We start from the raw sequence: 25,988 nt of genomic DNA, 5'->3' as shown, positions 1-25,988 counted from the left end.
CCACAGTTCCTGCAGGAGGTCCAGGAGGTGCATCGCTGCAGAAGATGACCGGTAAATATCTCCACCGTCCTTCCGGTCTTCACTTTACGTTTCATGTGTCAGTTCGTCTGTGTGGTCAGTGGTTCTCTCTGGTCGTCCAATAGGATGTGTCATGTGTTGAACTTCTGAACTGTCTATCTGATACTGAACTGTCTGTCTGATAGTTAACTGTCTGTATGATGCTGAACTGTCTGACGTAACTTGTCAGGATTCTCAGGTAGCATTGGATGTTTTTCAGCAGGGTTGATGTCTACCTGGACGTGTTGCCAGTGTCGTGCTCGGGGTGCTTGTTGTTGCTCTGACGTTACATTGTCGTTCACTCAGCCTTCTCCAGCCCAAGCGTCCTGACGACAGAAGAAAGCCGGGAGTTGTTCTCTACCAGCCTAAAGTCATCACACACAAGTAGAACACTTGAACTCCAGCCAGAACCAAAACATTTCTCCAGCTCTTTGGGGAAGAAAATAGAAAAGCCGCTCTTCCTCAGCCAACTTTCTCCAGTGGCCGCAACTGTCGGAGAAACCGCAACATTCACGGTACGAGTGTCCGGCTTCCCACCGCCCAGCATCCGGTGGACCCACAATGGGCAGAGGGTGTCCGACTCAGCCCAGTACACTCTCGCTCAGGAGCGAGACGAGTACAGTCTGATCATTAACCGGGTTCATCGCGAGGCTGAAGGCGAGTACTCGTGTACAGTCAGCAACAGGTTTGGTCAGTCCATGTGTTCCTCCTACCTGCACTTGCAGGTGAAGGAGCCCGAACCAGAAGTGTTCGGGAAACCTCCAGAGTTCGTCAAAATGATCGAACCTGTTCAGACAACCGAGGGAAGTCAGGTGTTCTTCAGATACAAAGCGGCTGGAGATCCACTTCCTCAGGTCCAGTGGCTCCAAGGCAGTCTCCACATCCAACCCGGCGGTTTCTGCATCATGGTGAATAATCCGGATGGGTCGGGCTATGTTAACATTAAGAGCATTAAACAGGAGCACAGCGGCGTGTACACCTGTAAGGCCTCCAACCCGTATGGCGAGGCTTTGTGTACCGCAGAGCTACTGGTGCTCAGAGACCAGCCTCAGGAGGAGATCGTCCAAAAAACTCAAAGTCTGAAGATCTCGATGACCGAGCAGACCAGAGAGTCCAGACTGGACCAGGAGCGCACTCGGTCCGATCAGATGATTTATACCATCAGCACCCAGGACCGTCAGATTATCCCCAGTGAAGAGGTAGAAACCCTTGAGGAGCTCCATGTCTCTGCTGCCACCATACAGCGAGAGCACCTCCCACAGCAAGCAGCAGTACTGCAGGCACATGAGATCCAGGAGAGGGTCTGTGTGACGCCCTGCCGTCCCGCCCTCCTCTCAGCTCTTCCTGCCAAACAGCTTCATGTAGCTGCCTTCTTATCGTCTGTCCATGAGAAACAGAAGTTCACCGAGCAGCACTCTGAGCGAATCCTCAGCCCCGAGGTCGTTGAGCTCCAGTTTGCCAAAGAGCAGCAGTCTAAGCTGATTACGGCCATGTCCGAGGAGGTGCTGCCACTCTCCACCGTGAGAGCCCAGGCTTTGGAGGACAAGACCCCAGAGCAGATGCTCCTCTCCACTGAGCTGCGGCAACCGGTCGGCGGTCACCTGGTGGAATCGGCTCTGTCCATCCTGGACGAGACGTCAGAGGACCTTCACAGACCGGAGGAGGAGAGGAGCTTCAGAGTCACAGAGGGCGTAAAGATCTTGTACTCAGCTCAGTCGGCAGATCAGCTGATGCTCACGGGGCAACATTTGGAGTCTCTGCCGGCTGCAGATGCAGCCATTCAGCCCCTGGTTCACAATGAGCAATTGGAACCAGCGACAGCACCGGTGATAGAGAGCCAGGTTGTTTTATCTAAAGAGCAGGGGCTTGACGTCCAACCACCAGAGCAGGACCAGGCCACACTCTGTAAGGACAGGGTCTTTAAAAGTGTTGTGACCAGTGAGGAGAGGTTTGAACTGCAGGCCGGTCAGGTGGGGCAGGTGCCAAGCATCGCCGCCTCAGTGCGTCTGCAGTCTCAGCGTGAAGGAGAGCGACTGCTCAGCCTGCAGGTCATCAGCGATCAGGATGTCTTACAGTCCGAAGGTCGATTCAGCAGCGAGACTCCTGCTACAGTGTGCGCCGATGCTCGGATGAGTCCCACGATGCTGCATGTGGTGACTGGAGACGAGCAGAGGTCGGTGGTCTGTGAGGAGACCCACCAGTTCACTGCCAGGACTGACACCACCTCCACTCAGCCACTGAAAGAGCCGCAACCGACAAAATACCTGCAGTCCATCCAGTCTCTGCTGGTCCTGCCGAAGGAGGGCGTTCTCACTGTCACCAAGCCAGACCAGCAGGTGGCAGCACAGAGGCAGGAGAAAGCTCGGAGGTACGCAGCGACTTCGGAGGAGAAAAGACCTGCCATGGCAGATTTTCACAAAGATCTTGATGTGTCGGTGGTTGGTGTTGAGCCACAGCTACGCACTGAGGCCAGAACTCCCAGTGTCCTTGGCGTGTCCTCTCAGGTTCTGCAGCTGCCAAAGGAGACCCCGTTAGAGGCTGACGTTAGGAGGCAACGAGCTCTGGTGCAGAAGGAGGACTTCTGGAACCTCATGCAGCCCCTGAATGTCACAGAGACTGAGACTCTGGAAGAGGGTCACACCACCAGCTTAGAAACTCTCCACAAGTTTGAAACTGGTGTGAAACTGGAGCCAAAGATCCCCAAAAAGCCCATTTTCATAGAAGAGAAGGCTGTTGCTACTGAAAGCTGCACCATCCTAGAAGCTGCTGAGCAAGACTTTGCCATCCAGATCCAGGAGGGACAGTCTGTCAGGCAGTCAGTGCTGCTGGAGGAAAAGCGGGTGATGTTGGGGGAGCAGTCAACTGAAATCCATAAATCTGTGCGCTCAACAGTGAACAGTAGGGAACAGCCTGGAGAATTGCTCTTTGTCCACGAGTCTCAAGATTCTCAGATTCTGCCCAAAGAGCTCCACTTTGTCATTACCGTCCCCAAACCGTCTGTCCTGAGCATCAGGCATCAGCTTCGAGATGCCCTCCTGTCGGCTGTGGCCAGTGACCAGCCAGTTCTCCTGGCCGATGTGGTGGGACGTCTGCAGACGGTGCAGGTTCAGGAGGTGAAAGTCCAGAGGCAGCCCAGAATGGCCACATGTACATACCTGGTCACGTCCCCTGGAGCTCCTTTGGAGATCACTCTGTGCTTTCAAGGTGAATACCCTCAGAAGGCCGACCTGCGAGCCGAGCTGGAGGGGGCGCTGCATGCCATGGTTTCCCACGAGCAGCAGACTCTAACATCCGAGCAGCTGGGGACGTTGCAGGCCAACCCCCCACAGAGGGTACCGATCCGACTGGCGCCCCCCAGAGAGTTGTTGTCCTCTGTCGTGGACTCTGTGGTGGTCACAGAGAGTACCGCTGGGTTTTCTGCCCTGGCGTCTCAGTCTGCAGCCATCAGGACCGAAGGCGGGACTCCATTCCAGAGTGCCACGCTTCAGAGTCAGACAGAGTTACAGCAGGTCCGACTGCAGAGTCAGACCACCGTGGTGGTGTCAGCTCAGACCTCAGTGGCACCATGTGTGGACATCTTCGTCCACAGAGACACCCAGGAGGAGTTTCTGTCTGAAGCCATTATGATCAGTGAGTCCTCTGACAGTCTAGCGGACTACCCGGTTTTCACCAGATCCCTGGAGGACGTTTGTGCTGAGGAAGGCGGAATCGCAGTTTTTACTGCCACCATAAAGTCTGTGAGTAGAGTGAGCTGGTTCTTCAATGGCCAGCTCCTGACATCTGGCAACGAGTTCAAGTGTTCCAAAGACAACGACACGTACATGCTAGTTATCCACACAGTGGCGGAGCGACATGAAGGGCAGTATGTCCTCCAGGCCGAGAACCAGGCTGGCAAGATGGCCAGCTCCTCAAGGCTCGCGCTGGCCTCACGAGGTTTGATGATGAACGATTCTTCAACATCATCATCAACTAACTTCACCTGCTGCTGGAACAGACAACCTCAAACCAACACCCACCAATCAGGACACAAAGCCCGAACCCAGCTACCACCTGGCCAGCTGACCTACGTCACTGACATCACTGACCAGCTGACCTACGTCACTGACCAGCTGACCTATGTCACTGACATCACTAACCAGCTGACCTACGTCACTGACATCACTGACCAGCTGACCTACGTCACTGACCAGCTGACCTACGTCACTGACATCACTGACCAGCTGACCTACGTCACTGACCAGCTGACCTATGTCACTGACATCACTAACCAGCTGACCTGCGTCACTGACATCACTGACCAGCTGACCTACGTCACTGAAATCACTGACCAACTACTCACATCACTGACCAACTGACCGATGTCACTGGCACCACTGACCTACATCACTGACAGTAACTGACCATGACTGACCGATGTTTCTGACCAGTCAACGGCTTTCGTTAGAATCAGCTTTCTTCTAAATATGTTGAATATTATTTGAAGGGAACAAGTTTATTATTCGGTGCAGCCTGATGTGTTGGTTTGAAGTTTTCTCTTCAAGCAGTGACATCGTCACTTCCTGTTTCCTTCCAAAGAGCCTCAACATCTGACTGCACATCTGCACAAGCCTCCATCAGTAATCAACCCGTTCTTTGCATGCTTTCTCCTCCTCTTCCTCCTCGTCCTCCACATCCTCCTCCTCCTTTTCTTGCTCCTCCTCCTGCTCCTCCTGATCCTCCTTCTCATCCTGATCTTCTTCCTTCTCTTGCTCTCCCTTCTTATCCTCCACCTCCTGCTCCTCCTCCTTCTCTTGCTCCTCCTCCTGTTTGTTCTCTTGCTACTCATCCTCATCTTCCTCCTCCTCCTGCTGATCACCCTCCACCTCCACCTCCTCCTGCTCCTCCTCCTTCTCTTCCCTGTAGGCTATTTGGTGTTGCACCCCCCCCTCGACTCACCCTATCCCTATGCTGTCTCTGCAGTTAAGCCGGTGTTCCGGCGCCGCCTCACCCCGCTGGACGTTACCATTGGCCATGTGGCCAAGTTGGAGTGTGAGACGGAGGACGCTCCCAATGTGAACTTCAAGTGGTTCAAAGACGGCCAGCCAATCAGAGAGGGCGATAAGCACCGCATTATCAGCCGCTCCCAGACGTCATATCTGGAGCTGTTGAGTCCCGCGAGGGAGGACAGTGGAGAGTACTCCTGCAGGGCGTCCAATCAGCATGGTGCTGACGAGTGCTCCGCCTCCCTGAACGTGACAGGTAAGCGTGTGACACGATTTCCGGTGTCTGCCGGTGGAGTCTGGAAGGTTGGTCCAGCAGGCGTCTCCTCTGCCGGCAGACTGGATGAACACTAACTCTATCTCTCTCCGACCCCCAGAGAGTGCCCCCCCTGTGTTTGTCACTAAGCCAGAGCCTCAGACAGGCTTTGTGGGGAAGAGGGCAGTGGTGCACAGTGTGATAGCGGGCTCCACCCCGCTCACGGTGCTCTGGTTCAAGGATGAGCAGCTACTCCCCATCAAGCCCACACACTACCACACCTCTTGTGAAAAGAATAAGCACACTCTTGAGATCAGTGGGCTGGAAATGGCCGACGGGGGCCGATATGTGTGCAAGGCATCCAACAGTGTTGGGACTGCCGAGTGTGGCGCCGAGCTGCGCGTGGTTGATAAGCCACACTTTGTGAGGCCGCTGTGCCCGGTGGCAGCTGTGGTGGGAAGTCCTCTGCACCTGGAGTGTCAGGTGGACGAGGACACTGGAGTGACAGTGGCCTGGACCAGAGATGGCCGGAGAGTGCACCAGTCGCCCGACTGTAAGCTGTCTTTTGAGGTGAAGGTGGTCACTCTTGATATCCCAAAGACCACACTGAAGGATTGTGGGGATTATGTGTGCACGGCAACCAATGAGGCCGGCAGTGCGTCCTGTTCCACCTCGGTGAAAGTCCAAGGTAAGAGAGTCTGCTGGTGGTGGAGACCAGCGGGGAGTCCATGTGTGATGATCTGTGGTTCCTGCGCAGCAGAAGCTGCTTCTTAACTTCTTTTCTTTCACCGCTGTCTTGTTGTTATTGACCTTGTATTGGCCTTCACCACGCCTCCTGTAACTGCTCGCCTCTCCAGAGCCACCAGTCTTCGTGAAGAAGCTGGAGGCCTCCACTGTGTGGCGGCAGGGCAGCAGCGCTCGGCTGCAGTGCACCGTCACTGGATCCCCAGAACTCCGCTGCAGCTGGTTCTTCAACGACGGCCCGCTGAGCGATGGCGGCCGGAGTGCTATCGCCACCAAGGATGGCGTTTCCACACTGGAGATCCGGGATGTTACACTGAGTGATGGAGGGAACTACACCTGCGAGGCTGTTAATGATTCGGGCAGTGAGATCTGCAGCACCAGAGTCACAGTGAAAGGTCGGCACAGTCCAGAACCGCTAGTACACTCTGTCAACTGTACCAAACCCTTTTAGTCTCCAGCTTGACATGGCTCAGACCTCAGACCAGGTCCCACAGACCTCAGACCAGGTCTTAGTGCTGTCTGGTAGCAGCAGGTTTTATTAACAGACCCTGCAGTAAAAGAGTCCAGACGTTCAGTCCAGACATTCTAGATGTTCAGTCCAGACATTCATTACAGATGTTACAGGCGTTCAGTCCAGACGTTGCAAACGTTCAGTCCAGACATTCAGTCCAGATGTTCTAGATGTTCAGTCCAGACATTCAATCCAGACATTCAGTCCAGATGTTCTAGATGTTCAGTCCAGACATTCAATCCAGACATTCAGTCCAGACATTCAGTCCAGATGTTCAGTCCAGATGTTCTAGATGTTCAGTCCAGACATTCAATCCAGACATTCAGTCCAGATGTTCAGTCCAGATGTTCTAGATGTTCAGTCCAGACATTCAATCCAGACATTCAGTCCAGATGTTCAGTCCAGATGTTCTAGATGTTCAGTCCAGACATTCAATCCAGACATTCAGTCCAGATGTTCAGTCCAGATGTTCTAGATGTTCAGTCCAGACATTCAATCCAGACATTCAGTCCAAACGTTCCAGACGTTCAGTCCAGATGTTCAGTCCAGACGTTCAGTCTAGATGTACCAGATGTTCAGTTCATACGTTCAGTCCATATTTTCAGTCCAGGTGTTCCAGAAGTTCAGCCCACACATTCAGTCCAGACGTTCGGGCCTGATGTTCCTGATGTTCAGTCCAGAAGTTCAGTCCAGACGTTTGGGCCTGATGTTCCTCATGTTCAGTCCAGAAGTTCAGTCCAGACGTTCCAGACGTTCAGTCCAGATGTTGGTGTCTCACCATCTGTGTGTTCCCCTGTAGAACCTCCATCCTTCAGGAAGGAGCTTTGCTCCATGGAGGCCATGCGAGGCTCCATCGCTGTCCTGGAGTGCGAGGTTTCAGGGACGGCTCCATTCGAAGTCTCTTGGAAAAAGGATCAGAAACGACTGAGTGGAGATAAGAAGCACCGGATTGTGTCGCAGGGGGCACTGGCCTCTCTGGAGATCCAGTCCTTTGAGAGCGCAGACGCTGGCGAATACGTGTGTACCATTTCAAACGAGGTCGGTTCGATAACTTCCAGGTCTGGCCTAAAACAGAAAGGTTGGTGAAGCAGAATAAAAGCGGTAGAGTGAGGTTTCTGTTTGAGATCTGTTACCCAATTGGCTGGCGGTGATGATTTCAATTTGGTTATTTCAGAACCACCAACGTTCTCTAAGAGATTTGACAGTACGACAGCCATTTTGGGAAACACAGTGAAGTTGCAGGGAACTCTGAAGGGTTCGGCTCCGATCACTGTGAAATGGATGAAAGATTCTGAGCTGCTCAGAGATGACGATTCCAATATCAAGATGACATTTGACAACAATGTGGCCGCCATCTTGTTCTCCTCCATCCAGCTAGAACATGGCGGCAGGTACACGTGTGTTGCTGACAATGAGGCGGGTCAGCAGAAATGTGAAGCTGTCTTAACCATTCAAGGTCAGAGCACATTCCGCCTTCTTAAATAATCTGTGCCACAGGTCACGTGTAGCACCTTGTTGAGTCTGGTATTGTATTTTAGAGCCTGCAAGGATTGTAGAGAAAGCAACGTCTATCAACGTGACAGCCGGCGAGGCGGCCACACTGGAGTGTACCATCTCCGGAAGCCCCGAACTGAAAGTCAAGTGGTTTAAAGACGGGAAAGAGATGATCAGTGGGCGGAAGTATAAGATGACGCTAAAGGAAAATATTGCTGCCTTAAAGATTCTGTCAGCAGACAAAGGCGACACCTCTGAGTACACCATGGAGCTGTCTAACAAAGTTGGCAAAGACCAGTGCACCTGCTCAGTTACTGTGATAGGTTGGTTATCACTGGAAACATGTCATATCCTCCCATTTACAACGCAGTCCTCCATAATAGTTTAATCCTTCGCCTATGTCTCTGCACAGATCGAGCAGTTCCGCCATCTTTTACCAAATCTCTAAAGAAGGCAGATGCCACCATTGGTAGTGACGTTACGTTGGAATGCAGACTCACCGGATCACAGCCAATCATTGTCTCATGGTACAAAGACAACAAAGAAATCCACAGTGACAACAGATACCAGATTGAATTCAGTGAGCGTCGAGCCTCCATCACCATCAAAGGCCTGGCTCAGAGTGATGGCGGAGTCTATATGTGCCGCGCCTCCAATGACGCCGGACAGAAAGAAAGTAGTGGCACCTTGTCTATCAAAGGTCAGCAGAGTTAAACATTAACATTAACACTTGCTTTTGACAGGATCTCAACTCTTTTCCTGTATCTCTTTCCAAATGACTCCAGAACCGCCGTCCTTCACAGTGAAACCAGAGTCCCAGGATGTTTCACCGGGATCCAACGTTGTCATTAGATCAGAGTTTGTGGGGTCCGCTCCGATGGTCATTAAATGGTTCAGAGAGGAGAAAGAGATTTTCACTGGAGGCAAATGTTTCATAAAGAAAGACACCTCTTCCAGCTCGTTAGAGCTTCACTGTGTCAAACCCAATGACTCTGCCCGGTACACCTGCCAGGTATCTAACGACGCGGGGAAGGTGGACTGCACGGTGCTCCTCTTCGTCAAAGGTGCTGCTTTCATTCTTCTTCTCACCCAAGTACTGCCATGTTGCCTTTCTCTGCTTCCTGTTTCCACTGTAATTTTTCCTGTTAATTTACAGAAGCCCCAACATTCACAATGAAGCTTGAGCCTTCACAGCTGCTGAAAGCTGGACTGCCTCTCAAGCTGTCCTGCAAAGTGCAAGGCACGCCCGTGATTAGCATCACGTGGTTCAAAAATGGCTCGCAGATCATTTCCGACCAGAGACACACCATGACCTTCGACGGCTCAGTAGTCACCCTGGAGGTAGACGACTGTTCTGTAGACGACAGTGGAGAATATGTGTGTGTGGCATCAAGTGAGGCCGGCAGAGACCAGAGCAGCAGCTCGGTGTCAGTCAAAGGTTGGTTCTCTCTGTCAGAAAGCTCCTGTTTCATAGTCTGTCTGAAGACGTCGATTCAAATGTCTCAGCCTCAAACTGCCCACCGCTGGGTTTCAAGTCTGATCCCGAAAGGCCTTTGAAAGTCGTCCAACATTATCTTTGTTTGGAAAGTCATCTTAAACTTGACCCAAATCAATCTACAGTTAGTCTAAGATCAATCTAAAGTTAGTCTGAAATAATCTAAGGTTATTCTGAAATAATCGAAAGTTAGTCTGAAATAATCGAAAGTTACTCTGAAATAATCTAAATTTTGTCTGAAATAATCTAAAGTTAGTCTAAAATAATCTAAAGTTAGTGTAAAATAATCTAAAGTTATTCTGAAATTATCTAAAGTTAGTCTGAAATAATCTAAAGTTAACATAAACTCAATCCAAATTTAATCTAAGATCAATCTAAAGTTAATCTAAAATGAATCTAAAGTTAATCTAAGATCAAACTAAAGGGAGTCTAAGATCAACCTAAAGTTAATCTGAAATGAATCTAAAGTTAATCTAAGATCAACTTTAGATTAATGACTGTAAACCTGGTTAGGTGATTGGGTGGTGTCTGTATTAGTGTGAAGGTTGTGGTGTGGTCCGTCCTGGAGGGAGCTTCCTGTTAGTGTGTGTGTGTGTGTGTATTAGTGTGAAGGTTGTCCGTCCTGGAGGGAACTTCCTGTCAGTGATGTTAGTGTGTGATTTTGTTTCCTGTCACATCTCTTCCTGTAGAACCTCCGGTGTTTGTCAGGTCTTTTGAATCCTCTGAGATTGTGAAGGCAGCCGACATTTTCTTGGAAGGAACCATTTCAGGTTCTGCGCCCTTTGAAATCAGTTGCTTCCTGAATGAGAAGCCGCTGAGAAACGACAAGAGACATAAGATGGGTGTTGAGAACCAAACGGTGACCCTGCAGGTCTCACACTGCGAGGCCGCCGATGCCGGGACGTACCAGTGCACGGTCTCCAACGAGGTCGGCCAGACATCTTGTTCTTGTCAGATCTCCCTGAAAGGTCAGTTGGAGGATGGTGGAACTGTTGAACGCACGCTCACCAGGTGGTGAGTTCACTGCCAAAGCAGCAGATGAACCAGTTGTGTCTGTCCATGTTTCTCCCCCAATAGAAGCGCCTTCCTTTGTGGAAAAGCTGCAGGAGCAGGCCTGCTTGGTGGGCTCCGGACTCACTTTCAGATGTGTGTTGTCTGGATCTCTGCCCATGAGCTTCTCCTGGATGAAGGATGATCACAAGCTGGCAGAAGACGAGCACTTTCAGATGTCATGTGACGAACGAGTCGCCACTCTGACCCTGAGAAATGCTCAGGTGCCACATGCTGGCAGATATGTGTGTGAGGCTCAGAACAAAGCCGGGACTCAGCGCTGTGGCGCCGCTCTGGTGGTGACAGGTTTGTACCCGCCGTGGTACTTTCTGCTTCTGCTTCCTGTTTGGGCTTTGTGTGTCACGTCATCGCCGCAAGCCACGCCATTCAGTCCTGCTTCACCTTTCTCGTCCCAGAACCGGCGAGCATCACCGACCCGGCAAAGTCTGTGAGCGTGACGCAGGGCGACCCGGCCCGGCTGGAGTGCCGCTTTGCCGGCACCAAGCCGCTCAAAGTGAAATGGATGAAGGAGGGGAAGGAAGTGAAGTCGGGCTTGAGGTTTAAGATCCAGAGCAGAGACAGCAGCTCAGTGCTGCAGGTCGTCCGCACAGAGAGCGGCGATGCCGGCGAGTACACCTGCCAGGTGTCCAACTCCGCCGGCAGCAGTGCATGTGAAGCTTCTGTCACGGTTCTGGGTCAGTTTATCCAACAGTCCCATCTTGTTTGTGTTTTCAATTTCATATTCTGTCACCACATTAACGCTGTTTCCAAACTGTATGACAGACCAGATCATTAAACCGGCGTTTACCAGGAAGCTGAAGGAGACTGAAGGTATCAAAGGGGCGTTTGCGCACCTGGAGTGTCTGCTCTCTGGCTCGCTGCCCATGAGCATCCAGTGGTTCAAAGACGAGGCAGAAATCCACACCGACGAGAAGCACAAAGCCGCCTTCTTTGAAAGTGTGGCTTTTCTGGAGATCAGCTGTCTGGACAGCAAAGATGGCGGCAGATACAAATGTGTCGCTAAAAACGAGGCGGGATCGGCACAGTGCTCCGCCATTCTGATTGTGAAAGGTTTGAAATCTCACAGTTTATTGACTTTGACATCGATTTAGACCAGGTTTCCCAGCCTGAGGTCTGTGTGTGTGTGTGTGTGTGTGTGTGTGTGTGTGTGTGTGTGTGTGTGTGTGTGTGTGTGTGTGTGTGTGTGTGTGTGTGTGTGTGTGTGTGTGTGCGTGCGTGCGTGCGTGCGTGCGTGCGTGTGTGTGTTGGGGGGGGGGGGGGAGTATATTAAGACACTTTTTGATGTGTCTATCAGGGTTCAGCTTCATTGGTTCATGAATCAATGAATCGGAACTCGGGGGTCTCCACAGTCTGGGGGTCTACAGTCTGGAGGTATCCAGTCTGTGGTTTTCCAGTGAGGGGTATCCAGTGAGAGTCTCTAGTGAAGGTCTCCAGTGAGGGGGTATTCAGTGAGTGTATCCAGTGAGGGTATCCAGTGAGAGTCTCTAGTAAAGGTCTCCAGTGAGGGAGTATTCAGTGAGTGTATCCAGTGAGGGGGTATCCAGTGAGAGTCTCTAGTAAAGGTCTCCAGTGAGGGGGTATTCAGTGAGTGTATCCAGTGAGGGTATCCAGTGAGAGTCTCTAGTAAAGGTCTCCAGTGAGGGAGTATTCAGTGAGTGTATCCAGTGAGGGGGTATCCAGTGAGAGTCTCTAGTAAAGGTCTCCAGTGAGGGGGTATCCAGTGAGAGTCTCTAGTAAAGGTCTCCAGTGAGGGGGTATTCAGTGAGGGTATCCAGTGAGGGTATCCAGTGAGAGTCTCTAGTAAAGGTCTCCAGTGAGGGGGTATTCAGTGAGTGTATCCAGTGAGGGTATCCAGTGAGGGGGTATCCAGTGAGAGTCTCTAGTGCAGTTCTCCAGTGAGGGAGTATCCAGTGAGGGTATCTAGTGAGGGGGTATCCAGTGAGGGTCTCCAGTGAGGGTCTCCAGTGAGGGGTCTCCACTGGACTAAGAGGTTGGGCTGGTTGCAGGGACATCGGTCGTGTTGTAACAGACGTTTGGTTCACCCACAGAGCCACCATTTATTCTCCAAAAGCCCCAACCCAGAGAGGTTTTACCCGGGTCAAAGGTCACATTTGACGTCCACATGTCCGGCACTCCACCGCTGACCATCAAGTGGTTCAAAAACCAGAAGGAGGTCTTACCCAGTGCCGACTGCAGCATGTCCAGAAGCAGCAGCTCCAGCTCACTTCAGTTCTTCTCTGCTAAAACCTCAGACTCTGGAGACTATGTCTGCCAGATCGAGAACGATGTGGGTGCCACGTCCTGCCAGGCGGCACTCTTCGTCAAAGGTTAATGGTCACTTCCTATGTTAGTCGGTATTTTGGCTGGGACTGACAAGCGTTAGTAACTTTTGTATTCGTCTTTTGCAGAACCTCCATATTTTGTAGAAAAACCTGAGGGTGTTTCATTAGTGCAAGTTGGAGACACCAAGGTATTTGAGTGTAAGGTGGCCGGTTCTCCACAGATCTCTGTACGTTGGTTCAGAGATGGAGCCCAAATCCAGCAGAGTGTCAGACACACCACGTGGTTTTCAGACTCTGTGGCCACGTTAGAGATCTGTGACGTTACTGAGAGTGACGGAGGAAAGTACTTCTGTGAGATCGGCAATGAGGCAGGTGTGGAGAGCTGCACCTTCAGCCTGGACGTTAAAGGTTGGTCTTCTCTGGTCCCGCAGCTCAGAAAGACTCCACAGCCAGGGCCCACAGGTGACACTACGTCTTTATTTCAGAAATACCATCTTTTGACGAGGAGCCGTCGTCTCTACAAGTCGTTAAAGGTTCCACGGCAGTGTTTGACTGCACAATGGCAGGAAGTGCTCCTTTTAAAGTCATGTGGTTCAAAGACCAAAAGCCAATCAAATCCAGTCAAAAGTTCATCATTGTTGATGGTGAGAAGGTGGGCCTGAAGGTCCAGGACTGTGGAGACGACGACGTCGGTGCGTATCGATGTGTGGTCACCAACGATGTCGGGAGTTGTGAAAGTTTTGCCTCATTGTCTCTTAAAGGTTGGTGTGATCTAACGTGAAAACATGACAGATCTCGCCTCTCATCCCCGAGTCACCATATCTTTTCTTACTGTCAGTTCCTCCGATATTTGTCAAGAGAATGGAAAACGTCTCCACGGTGGTGGGAGACGTGGCCGTGTTCTGCTGCTGTGTGGAGGGCTCGCCGCCTCTCTCGGTGCAGTGGCAGAAAGATGAGAACTGGATCTCAGAGGATCCACAGATTGAGAGGACGTTTGACAACAACCAGGCATTTCTCAGGATCCCCGCGTGTGAAGCGGCTCACACTGGAAGATTCACCTGCCAGGCCGTCAACGAGGCCGGGCAGGACAAATGTGCCGCCATGCTGATCGTGCAAGGTACAGCAAAGCCTCCTCCCAGAATCAGGTCAGTATCACCAACAGCATGGTCTCATGTCTTCTTCTGGGCTTTGTAGAGCCACCCACCATCCAGCAGAAGCCCGAGCTGGTCAAAGTGACACGCGGAGACCCGGTCAGTCTGGAATGCAGAGTGGCCGGTACTCCTCAGATCAGTGTGTGCTGGCTGAAAGATGGTAAAGAGCTGGAGTCCAGCAGGAAGCATCAGCTGCTGTACGAGAACCAGCTAAGCAGTCTGAACATAGCCGCCTGTGAGCTGCAGGACAGCGGTGATTACAAGTTCCAGGCCAGGAACGCGGTGGGATCATGCAGCTGTAACGTCACGCTGGTGGTTTTAGGTCGGTAGCATCAAAGAAACCAGAGCTGCTGAAGTGCTTGCTGCTTTGCCACTAACCGTCTTGTGATGTTGCTCCACACAGAGGAGGTCATCCCTCCCACCTTCACTAGGAAACTGTCAAACGTTCAAGCCCTCATGGGTTCGCTGTTGACTCTGGAGTGTACGGCCGCCGGCTCTCAGCCGCTGGCCGTTCAGTGGAGCAAAGGGAAGGAAAAGATCAGCAGCAGCTCCAAATACAAAGTGCTGTACGCTGACAACAGCATGTCTCTGGAGTTCAGATTGAACCAGAGCGCAGACACAGGAGAGTACTCCTGTAGCGTGTCCAACGCCGCCGGCAGCTGCGTATGCAGCGGCGTGGTCACCGCCAAAGGTCAGCTCTCGCTCTGGGTGTGTGCAGTGCCTGGTGTCTGTGAAGCCTCTAAACCTTGTGTCTGTGTGGGTTTTAGTTCCTCCCAGGTTCACGGCCGAGCCTGAGTCTCAAGCCGTGCTGCCCAAGTCCGCTGTGCTCCTCAGGAGCGTCTTTGAAGGGACGCCGCCGTTCACAGTGAAATGGCTGAAGGACGAGGTGGAGCTGATGACGGGGCCACAGTGCACCGTCAGGGTGGAGCAGAACTCCTCGTCCGTAGAGCTGCGATCAGTCGGGCCACTGCACGGCGGCTTGTACTCCTGCCAAGTTAGCAATGAAGCTGGCGCGGTGAAAAGTGCGGCGGAGTTGTTGGTGAAAGGTTGGACTGCTTTTCTTTTTTACGTCCACCGTCGCGGCCTGCTGGCTTCTTTTTCACAGCTGCTCTTTGCTTCCCCATCCAACTCCTCCAGCCAGGACTTGTCTGCCTCTTGTTTCCGTGCTAACACACTCTCTCTCACTTTGCAGAACCTCCTCAGTTTGTGGTCAAACTGCCTCCCACGACTTTCGTAAAGCAGTGTGAAGGTCACCGGCTGGAGTGCAAGGCCACCAGCGCTCACTCCCTTAAAATGTGCTGGTACAAAAACGACCAGAAGATCAGTGACGATGAGAACTACAGGACGATGTTTGTGGACTCTACAGCATACCTACAGCTGCACAGTGCCCGCTTTGAGGACAACGGCACCTACACCTGTGAGGCCTTCAACGATGCTGGCTGCGTCAGCTGCAGCACCGTGTTCACCGTCCAAGGTCAGCCTGTCCCCCGAAATCTTCATCCTGCAGGATGAGGCTGAGGAACCTGCAGCCTTCATCCTGCAGGATGAGGCTGAGGAACCTGCAGCCTTCATCCTGCAGGATGAGGCTGAGGAACCTGCAGCCTTCATCCTGCAGGATGAGGCTGAGGAACCTGCAGCCTTCACCCTGCAGGATGAGGCTGAGGAACCTGCAGCCTTCACCCTGCAGGATGAGGCTGAGGAACCTGCAGCCTTCATCCTGCAGGATGAGGCTGAGGAACCTGCAGCCTTCATCCTGCAGGATGAGGCTGAGGAACCTGCAGCCTTCACCCTGCAGGATGAGGCTGAGGAATCTGCAGCCTTCATCCTGCAGGATGAGGCTGAGGAACCTGCAGCCTTCACCCTGCAGGATGAGGCTGAGGAACCTGCAGCCTTCATCCTGCAGGATGAGGCTGAGGAACCTGCAGCCTTCATCCTGCAGGATGAGGCTGAGGAACCTGCAGCCTTCACCCTGCAGGATGAGGCTGAGGAACCTGCAGCCTTCATCCTGCAGGATGAGGCTGAGGAACCTGCAGCCTTCATCCTGCAGGATGAGGCTGAGGAACCTGCAGCCTTCACCTTGCAGGATGAGGCTGAGGAACCTGCAGCCTTCACCTTGCAGGATGAGGCTGAGGAACCTGCAGCCTTCACCTTGCAGGATGAGGCTGAGGAACCTGCAGCCTTCACCCTGCAGGATGTTTCTAGTTTAACCTTTGACCTCCTGCACCGTGTTTCTAGTTTAACCTTTGACCGTCATTCTTTGTTGTATTTATATTTCACTCAGTTTTATTTTCAAATCTTTACTATTTTACTATTTATTTACCTGCTGATGTAGTTGGAGTCTGTTGCTGCATTATCTCTATGATCTATTCATTTATCTATTTATTCATCTATTTATTTATCTATTTATTCACCTATTTATTTATCTCTTCATTTATCTATTTATTCATCTATTTATTTATCTATTTATTCATCTATTTATTTATCTATTTATTTATCTATTTATTCATCTATTTATTTATCTATTTATTAATCTATTCATTTATCTGCACTGCCAGATCCTTTTAATCCCCCCTAGAGATAAATCAATCAATGAAATACTTGATTGATTGATTGATTGATTGGTTGATTGATTGGTTGGTTGGTTGGTTGATTGATTGGTTGATTGGTTGATTGGTTGATTGATTGATTGATTGCTTGATTGATTGATTGATTGATTGATTGATTGGTTGATTGATTGATTGATTGATTGATTGATTGGTTGATTGATTGATTGATTGAAAAAAGGCGGGGCTTTCTGCCAATAAATCTTTCGACTCAAGAAAACTTCTCTGTTCCTGATGTGGAGGTTCAGTGACGACGGAGGAGAATGTTTGATAATATAGCGGCTTTACAGAGAAGAAAGTCATCCTGCTGGGCGTTGCCATAGTAACACAGTGACTTGGAGAAGGAACTTTAATCTGATTACTGGTTTAGAAATAGTGACGCATTAGATTACTAGTTACTGAAAAATTAGGGCTCGGGTTAGGGTCATATAAGAGTAAAGCGTTACTAATTACATATAAATCTATAAGTTTAATCTATACGTTTTCAGACATTGTTTCTGTTTTCATGATGACAATTGAAGGAATCCAACATTGTCTCTATTAAAAATGTGTTAATTAAAGACGATGAACCTGAGCATCAGTGATTCAGGCCCTGCCCACACGGCAACGTGGTTTCATGGAACCATGGTTTCTGTCCGATGCCGCGTTTGATCAACTTTATAACCAGATTGTTTGAAATGGGTTCCAGAGTGGAGAAATTTGAAGATGCCGCCTCGTGTGGATGGACAAGATGGACATTAGCTGGACAAAATTATGTCATCGCCCACCGCTCGAATTTTAATCCCATGACCTTTAACCACTCGACCTTTAACCCCTCGACCGTCTCCTCTAACCATAACCTGTATTTCTGTGGCAGCGTTACAGCGCCCTCTACAGGTCTGGCATTTGTACAGTGATGCCGGTAACGCCTTACTTAGTAACTAATATGACCAGTTTTTTCAGTAATGAGTGATCTAATAGGTTACTCTTTCCAAACCAGCAATTCAGTTCAACTTCATTTATATAGCAGACAGTCTATATCCAAATAACAGGAAACCTGTAGAACCAGAGAGGACAGAGGAGAGGACAGAGAGGAAGGGAGAGGACAGAGGAGAGGACAGAGAGGAAGGGAGAGGACAGAGAAGAAGGGAAAGGACAGAGAGGAAGGGAGAGGACAGAGAGGACAGAGGAGAGGACAGAGAGGAAGGGAAAGGAGAGAGAGGAAGGGAGAGGATAAAGAAGGGAAAGGACAGAGAGGAAGGGAAAGGACAGAGAGGAAGGGAAAGGACAGAGAAGAAGGGAAAGGACAGAGAGGAAGGGAGAGGATAGAGAAGAAGGGAAAGGACAGAGAGGAAGGGAGAGGACAGCCAGACAGATTGGAGAAGGCGAACAGACTGTGGTTTGAATCTGTAATCAGATTACAGTTTCATCTGCACCATATTACCCCCCCCCCCCCCCCCATCGACTGTATCAGTCCTGAAGTCCTGCCTGTGTGTCTCTTACTATGTCCGGGAATGTGTTCCAGAATCTCCGTCCTTCACTAAGACGCCCAGCCCGGTAGAAGGCGTCAGAGGGAAGGATGCTAGTCTGCACTGTGAGATCTACGGTACGCCGCCATTCCAGGTCAGCTGGTACAAAGACCGGCGGCCTCTGAAGGAGAGCAGGAGGCAGAAGATCGTGTCGGAGGGCAGCTCTGCCGCTCTCCACATCATGAAGCTGGAGCAAGACGACGCCGGCCTCTACGAGTGCCGTGTGTCAAACAATGTGGGAAGCGAGTCATGCTGCACCAACATCACTCTGAAAGGTCAGTGGCTGGTTGGCAAGGGTTCCTCCAGTGCCTGGTCCACCTGCCACGGCTCTTCCTCACCTGCTGTCTTTCCTCCAGAACAACCGGCATTCATCAAGAAGCTGCTGGACCAGTCGGTGCAGTTCGGCCAGCAGCTGATGCTCACAGCCACCGTGAAGGGCTCCGAGCCTCTGGCAGTGTTCTGGGTCCAGGACAAAGACCACATCCTGAGAGAAGGGGACAACCGGAAGATCACCTTCGAGAACAACGTGGTCACTCTGGTAGTTCCCAAGGTTGACTCGACCACAGCCGGGAAATACACCTGCCAGCTGAGGAATGACTCCGGAGTGGTGGAGTCCGTCTCTCAAGTCACCGTTCTTGGTTGGTAGACCTCCAGACTCCGTCTGCACCAGGTGAGGATTCCTTTAACTCAGTGTTTTCTTCCCATGATTTCTAGAACCCGCGACCATCGTGGACAGTCCAGAGTCCTTGAACGTGACGTCGGGAGACAACGTGGCTCTGGATGTCACCGTATCTGGTTCACCGGACCTGAAAGTGAAGTGGTTCAAGGACAACAAGGCGATCTCGGTGGGCGCCAAGTACCAGACAGTCTTCTCCAAGAAGGTGGCCACGCTGAAGATCCGCTCTGCCGACAAAGGAGATGCTGGAGATTACAAGGTGGAGGTTACGAACCACGTGGGCTCGGCATCGTGCAGCATCCAGCTCTCTGTGTCAGGTCGGTCAGCGGTCGCTGTGGAGACATTGTCTTTCAGGACTTTGGAAACGTTAATCCGTTGTTTTCTGACCACAGATAAGCTGATCCCTCCGAGCTTCATCAGGAAGCTGCGGGACGCTCACCTGGTTGTCGGCAAACCCGGCGAGATGGAGTGTAAGGTCACCGGTTCGGCTCCTCTCACCACATCCTGGTTCCACAATGGTCAGGAGATCAGCAGTGGCCCGAACTGCGACATCAGCTGCACCGATAACAGCTGCAAGCTCAAAATCCTTGCTATCAGTATGTCCGATGCCGGCAAGTACACGTGTAAAGCAAGCAACGCTGCTGGTGCTGCCGAGACGAGCGCAGCCATGAATGTGACAGGTTAGTGACCTCCAGGGTTCTTCCACCAAGACTACCTCCCAAAGTAACCAACCTCTTCATTCATCATCCCAATCCAGAACCACCGTCGTTCCTCCAACCGCCCCAGAACCAGGAAACGCTTCCCGGCAAAACCGTGTGTTTCTTGGCTAAAGTGCAAGGCAGCGCGCCGTTGCAGGTGAAGTGGTTCCGGGGAGTGAAGGAGATGCAACATGGCCGTGGCTGCGAGATCTCGCTGGAGGACAACGTGGCCACGCTGCTGCTGCACCACGTGGATCCGGCGCACGCCGGAGAGTTCACCTGCCAGGCCATCAACCACGCCGGCAAGGAAAGCTGCCCTGCTTACCTGTTCGTCAAAGGTCTGTGGACGCTTGTCCTGAAACCGTCTGTCTGATGGCTTCCCTGACTGTCTGTCTGTCTGTCTCTCTCCCCATGCCTGTCTCTCTCAACACACCTGTTTCTCTCATCATGCCTGTCTCTCAACATGCCTGTCTCTCATCATGCCTGTCTCTCAACATGCCTGTCTCTCTCAACACACCTGTCTCTCTCAACATGCCTGTCTATGTCAATACGCCTGTCTCTCTCCCCATGCCTGTCTCTCTCAACACACCTGTTTCTCTCATCATGCCTGTCTCTCACCATGCCTGTCTCTCTCCCCATGCCTGTCTCTCTCCCCATGCCTGTCTCTCTCAACATGCCTGTCTCCCACCATGCCTGTCTCTCTCAACATGCCTGTCTCTCTCAACATGCCTGTCTGTCTCTCTCAACATGCCTTTCTCTCACAATGCCTGACCCTCAGAGCCGGTCCACTTCATCAAGAAGCTGCGGGACATTTCCACGGAGAAGGACAAACCGTTGAGGCTGGAGGTGACATTCGCCGGGACGCCACGGGTCGACGTGACCTGGAAGAAGGAAGGGAAGCCGATCTGGGGCTCGTACCAGTACAACATGATCACCACTGACACCTCCTGCATCCTGGAGGTCCTGAACTCCGACCGCCTGGAGGCCGCTGGCCGGTACTCCTGCCAGGTGGACAACGGAGTGGGAAGTGACCGATGTGAAGCTCAAGTGTCCATTCTAGGTAACTCCATGGCGAGTGTGTGCCATCGATCACTTTATCCCATAGTCTTTACTCATTCATTCATTCATTCATTAACTCTCCATTGTGGTCTGTACTTAACCCTCATCACCGTCTGTCACCTCAGAGCGACCATACTTTGTCGACAAGCTGCAGCCGTTAGCCGTGGTCGTGGGTGAGGTCATCACCCTGGAGTGCCGTATCGAAGGAACGCCCGACATTGCCGTCTCGTGGTTCAAAGCTGGTGGGAAGCTGCGCAGGTCCAACACGTGCTCCATGGAGTTTGTAAAAGGCGTGGCCTCGCTGAAAGTAATCAATAGCACCAAGTTTGATCACGGAGAGTACGTCTGCACGGCCGAGAACCGCATAGGCTCCGTCTCCACCAGCTGCCAAGTGACGGTGAAAGGTGAAGCCCGTTTTCTCTTTTCTGTGCTCTGATTGGCTCAGGTTGAAAGGTGAATGCCAAGTTCAGTTGATGAAACACAAACAAATCGTAGACGTATAGTTGTCATTTCTCCTCCAATGGGCTTTTTCCACGAGTATCTACTCGACCCTACTCGACCCATCTCGACTTGCTCGACTCAACTCATCTCTGCCCAGACCGACTATGAGCTGATGGCCCTCCACTGATACCACCACTGTTTCGGATTTACTAGTTTCCCTGTTAACTGGTGACTTTCTCAAGTGTCCGTATCACACTGGATGTTAAGAATCCATAGCTGTCCTGGTAAATGCCATTTAAACGCACTTCCAATTAAGCTTAAAATATCGTAGCGTTTGTCTTATTTCAACCCCAGCTGCTGCTAACCACTGGTGGCAGGAGTCACCAGTTAACACGGGCACCAGTTAAACCGAAACACCGGACAGTGAAGCACATCTTGACTATAAAACACGATCGTAACAATCCACAGTGAGCTGATTATGAGCTGGTCATTTCTATCTGGGGGACAACTTTGGCACAATGGATAAGCGCTCTGACGATTCCGCTCACTCCAAGGGAGTGCCTTATTTTAATGGAGAATGAGCCGAGCCGTACTTGAACTGTCATGGAAGACTGCCAAAAGTGTTTGAAACTTCTATTAAGAAAAACCTTTACGAACCAGAACGAGTTCATTTTAGAGACAAAGGGACAAAGAAGTCTTTGTTATTTAAATTGAACTCTGTTTACTGTTTCAGTGAAAGTATAATTGCGAACTGCAGAAAAATATTTGAAAAGTCAAACTGGGATATTTTTGCTGTGATTGGTCAATTTATTTGACAAACTTTTGTTTCTATATTTAGTTTATTCATTGATGTGAAATGCTGAAAACTGGAAAACGAGTGGTTAAGTGAGGACATGCAAGTGATTTCAGACATGTGCTGTAGGTGGCAGTACTGACCAGGTTCCTCGCAGTTTCTCAGTGTTTTTCTGTCGAGATGACTTCCAGTGCCCCCTGCTGGTGCAAAGTTTTATTACAGGCCTGGACAGAGGTTCTGGAGGTTTCGCTATGACATTTCGAATTGTTGTGTTCTTAGTCTTTTGGTTCAATGATGAAGTTATTTCACGTGTTGATTGTTCATGGAGATGGACCCGGACGTGTCGCTAGCGGCCGCCTTCATTGCTCATGGCTAAGCTAACTGAGGTGTGACGCACTAACGCCGCCTTGCTTCTCTCAGAGCCGGTGCATTTTATCAAGCGCCTGGAAGACACAACCTTCGTGATCAGCCAGCCGTTGAGACTTGTGTGCACATACATGGGCAGTCAGCGCATCTACGTGTCCTGGAAGAAGGACGGGAAGCCCATCTGGGCGTCGTACAAGTACAATGTTAAGACGAGCGAATCTACCTGCATCCTGGAGGTCCTGAATGCCGACCGGCCCGAGGCAGCTGGATCATACTCCTGCCAGGTTTCCAACGAGGCAGGAAGCGACGTGTGCCAAGCTCGAGTCAGTTTAGGTAAAGTCACGGCACGCGTCCTGCTGACGGCCCACCAAATGGTCTAATGACACGGCGCATGCCCTCCACTGCCTGTTAGCACTACCAACTGGCTATATGCTACTAACCGACCTTCACTCCTCTCAGAACCGGTTCGATTCCTCAGAAAGCTGCAGGACACGTCTTTCAGGCTCGGCGAGCCACTGAGCCTCTCCTGCACGTACAGCGGCAGCCAGCAAGTTCACGTGACCTGGAAGAAGGACGGGATGCTCGTCTGGGCGTCCTACAAGTACAACGTGAAGACGACTCATGACACCTGCACACTGCAGGTGCTCAATAGCGACCGCCATGACGCCGTGGGAAAATATACCTGTGAGATCACCAACGGCGAAGGAAGCGACATCTGCCACGCTAACATCACGCTAGGTAACCACACTAACATGCTAACATCATGCTAGGTAACAACTCCCATGCTACTGACACGCTAATGTCACGCTAATGTAATGCTAGGTAAAAAGTGACGTGAGACAAAGTTGTATTCATACTCAACTCTTCAAGCCCGACAGCAGCTTATTTTAGGTCCCCTGCAGGAAGCCGAAGGTACTGCAGTCATTCGTGTTTCCTCGAACTATTTCTTTGATACTAGAACACGTACTCTAATTACATAAAAGAAAATGTACAAATATGATGTACAGCTCTGTTTCACACTGTGGATGTGATCAATACTTAATATTTGGTATCCTTGAGGTCAGTTGGTGGAAATTGTGTTTAAGAATTAGAATCTCGGAGAAGTAGCCATAAATACTGCAGGAGGATGTTGTTTGGGAGGCTCTCTGATTGGCCGGTTCCTTCCTGCTGACCCTGTAGAGCCGGTCAGCTTCGTGAGGAAGCTCAGCGACTGCAACTATCAGGTGGGTCGGCCTCTGCAGCTGGAGTGCAGCTTCACTGGCAGCCAGAGGATCCATGTCAGTTGGATGAAGGACGGGAAGCCCATCTGGGCATCATACAAATACAACGTCTGCACCACGCACTTCTCCAGCCAGCTGGGCGTGCTGAACAGCGACCGGTGCGACGCTGCCGGCAGGTACTCCTGCCAGATCTCCAACTCAGAGGGGTCGGCGGTCTGCCATGCCACGGTCCAGATAGGTAAACCTCTTTGCCGGACGGAATCCTCCAATTCCTCCAGCCGTAGGTCCGCCCCCGGTCTCTCGTTGCTAACCCACCATTACCTCCTCCAGAGCCTGTTAGCTTCACCTACCCGCTGCAAGACACCACCTACCGGCTGGGCCGCCCACTGGCACTGTACTGTGCCTTCAGTGGCAGCCCGCCGCTCCATGTCAGCTGGACCAAAGACTCAAAGCCCATCTGGGCGTCGTACAAATACGATGTGAAGACCAGACGGGACTGCAGCGTGCTGGACGTGCTCAACAGCGACCGGCTGGACGCCGTCGGTGTGTACGCCTGCGAGGTGTCCAACTCCCAAAACCACATCATGTGCTCTGCGCGCATCATGCTAGGTAACGTCGGAACCATGACAATGGCTCAGCGCACCCAGCTTATCATTCTGTTATTCCATCCCCCACCGTGGGAGGTACGACTGAAGACTACCAGTACCAGGAAATCACAATACACCAAGTATACCAAACAAGTACCACAAAATCACAATTTGCCAAAAGTACCAAATATGTATCAAGAACACAAAACACCAAAAATATCAAACAAGTACCAACAACACATACACCAAACGTACCAAACAGGTAGCAACAAAACATACACCAAAGTACCAAACAAGTACACAGAACACATACACCAAAAGTACCAAAGAAGTACCAAGAACACATTCATCAAAAGTACCAAACATGGTACCAAGAACACATACACCAAAAGTACCAAAGAAGTACCAAGAACACATTCATTAAAAGTACCAAACATGGTACCAAGAACACGTTCATCAAAAATACCAAACATGGTACCAAGAACACATACATCTATAGTACCAAACATAGTACCAAGAACACATACACCAAAAGTACCAAACATGGTACCAAGAACACATACATCTAAAGTACCAAACATGGTACCAAGAACACATACATCTAAAGTACCAAACATAGTACCAAGAACACATACACCAAAAGTACCAAACCAGTACTAAGAACACATACACCAAAAGTACCAAACAAGTACCAAGAGCACATATACCAAAAGTACCAAACATAGTACCAAGAACACATACACCAAAAGTACCAAACAAGAACAAAGAACACATACGCTAAAAGTACCAAACATGGTACCAAGAACACATACACCAAAAGTACCAAACAAGAACAAAGAACACATACGCTAAAAGTACCAAACATGGTACCAAGAACACAAAACACCAAAACACCGTCAGAACATGTAAAGTATTGCAGGATAGCGTAGACAGAGAGTTAATGATAAATTGGGCGCAATGAGCTTCACCCTGAAATTGTCCCGGTTCGAACCCTGACCCCTCGGCTCTAACTACTACCTGGCCTCCCGTAGAACCGGTGCGCTTCGTGCAGGAGCTGCAGGACATGACCTTCAGGGTCGGCTGTCCTCTCCAGCTCCACGTCACCTTCACAGGCAGCCGCCACATCCACGTGAGCTGGACCAAAGACGGGAAGCCCATCTGGGCGTCGTACAAGTACAATGTGAAGACGACGGCCAGTAGCTGTGAGCTGGAGGTGCTGAACAGCGACCGTGAGGAGGCTGCTGGGAAGTACTGCTGTCAGATCTCCAACGCCAGCAGCTCAGCCATCTGCCATGCTCAGGTCACGTTAGGTAGCCCACCTCCTGACTCACCCATTGGCCCACAGCTCAGGTCACATGACACCACTAACCCTGCTGTTGCTTCTCTCAGAGCCGGTGCGCTTCGTGAAAAAGCTCCAAGACACGTTGTACCGTCCGGAAGAGCCGCTGAGGCTCACCTGCACATTTGCTGGCAGCCAGCCTGTGCAGGTGAGCTGGACCAAGGATGGACAAGCCATGGCATCCTCCAACCAATTCAACGTTCAAATCAGCGGGTCCACCTTGTTCCTGGAAATCCTCAGCAGTGGCCAACCGGAAGCCACTGGCGTGTACACCTGTCAAGTTTCTAATGCTGCAGGTTCAGACGTCTGTGATGCTCAGGTCATCCTGAAAACCGCCAGGAAAGGTACCCAGGAAAACTGCTTCATTCAGCTCCGCCTCCTCTTCCTGAGAATCCTGTTTCATTCAGCTCTGCTTCCTCTTCCCTAGAATCCTGTTTCATTTAGCGCCGCCTCCTCTTCCCTAGAATCCTGTTTCATTTAGCTCCGCCTCCTCTTCCCTAGAATCCTGTTTCATTTAGCGCCGCCTCCTCTTCCCTAGAATCCTGTTTCATTTAGCTCCGCCTCCTCTTCCCTAGAATCCTGTTTCACTCAACTCTGCCTCCTTTTCCCTAGAATCCTTTCATTTAGCTCCGCCTCCTCTTCCCTCGAATCCTGTTTA

The 25,988-nt window shown here is 51.0% G+C and overlaps 1 protein-coding gene across 9 annotated transcripts in view; it reads left to right on the top strand.

Annotated features, from left to right (window-relative positions):
- Nucleotides 1-25,988, top strand: part of ttn.1 (titin, tandem duplicate 1) — a 182,652-nt gene that overhangs the window by 33,076 nt on the left and 123,588 nt on the right. For 7 of the 9 annotated variants that reach the window (XM_080497609.1, XM_080497608.1, XM_080497611.1 and 4 more), the window contains 29 exons: nucleotides 7-51; nucleotides 5,017-5,295; nucleotides 5,414-5,980; nucleotides 6,150-6,431; nucleotides 7,347-7,625; nucleotides 7,722-8,003; nucleotides 8,086-8,364; nucleotides 8,454-8,741; nucleotides 8,827-9,105; nucleotides 9,198-9,479; nucleotides 10,226-10,504; nucleotides 10,614-10,892; nucleotides 11,003-11,281; nucleotides 11,370-11,657; nucleotides 12,656-12,934; nucleotides 13,016-13,297; nucleotides 13,375-13,650; nucleotides 13,728-14,006; nucleotides 14,084-14,362; nucleotides 14,444-14,731; nucleotides 14,808-15,086; nucleotides 15,233-15,514; nucleotides 18,148-18,426; nucleotides 18,508-18,789; nucleotides 18,866-19,144; nucleotides 19,220-19,507; nucleotides 19,585-19,863; nucleotides 20,304-20,585; nucleotides 20,710-20,988. In XM_080497609.1, coding sequence (XP_080353735.1) covers nucleotides 7-51; nucleotides 5,017-5,295; nucleotides 5,414-5,980; nucleotides 6,150-6,431; nucleotides 7,347-7,625; nucleotides 7,722-8,003; nucleotides 8,086-8,364; nucleotides 8,454-8,741; nucleotides 8,827-9,105; nucleotides 9,198-9,479; nucleotides 10,226-10,504; nucleotides 10,614-10,892; nucleotides 11,003-11,281; nucleotides 11,370-11,657; nucleotides 12,656-12,934; nucleotides 13,016-13,297; nucleotides 13,375-13,650; nucleotides 13,728-14,006; nucleotides 14,084-14,362; nucleotides 14,444-14,731; nucleotides 14,808-15,086; nucleotides 15,233-15,514; nucleotides 18,148-18,426; nucleotides 18,508-18,789; nucleotides 18,866-19,144; nucleotides 19,220-19,507; nucleotides 19,585-19,863; nucleotides 20,304-20,585; nucleotides 20,710-20,988 — 8,199 coding nt within the window. Of the gene's footprint in view, nucleotides 1-6; nucleotides 52-844; nucleotides 3,991-5,016; nucleotides 5,296-5,413; nucleotides 5,981-6,149; nucleotides 6,432-7,346; nucleotides 7,626-7,721; nucleotides 8,004-8,085; nucleotides 8,365-8,453; nucleotides 8,742-8,826; nucleotides 9,106-9,197; nucleotides 9,480-10,225; nucleotides 10,505-10,613; nucleotides 10,893-11,002; nucleotides 11,282-11,369; nucleotides 11,658-12,655; nucleotides 12,935-13,015; nucleotides 13,298-13,374; nucleotides 13,651-13,727; nucleotides 14,007-14,083; nucleotides 14,363-14,443; nucleotides 14,732-14,807; nucleotides 15,087-15,232; nucleotides 15,515-18,147; nucleotides 18,427-18,507; nucleotides 18,790-18,865; nucleotides 19,145-19,219; nucleotides 19,508-19,584; nucleotides 19,864-20,303; nucleotides 20,586-20,709; nucleotides 20,989-25,988 lie in introns of those variants that run through there. The other 2 variants (XM_080497616.1, XM_080497610.1) reach the window with 2 other exon arrangements.

The sequence above is a fragment of the Blennius ocellaris genome (genome assembly GCF_963422515.1).
Source record: "Blennius ocellaris genome assembly, chromosome: 6".
Taxonomy (NCBI): domain Eukaryota; kingdom Metazoa; phylum Chordata; class Actinopteri; order Blenniiformes; family Blenniidae; genus Blennius; species Blennius ocellaris.
This window is presented reverse-complemented; position numbering and strand designations above follow the sequence as displayed.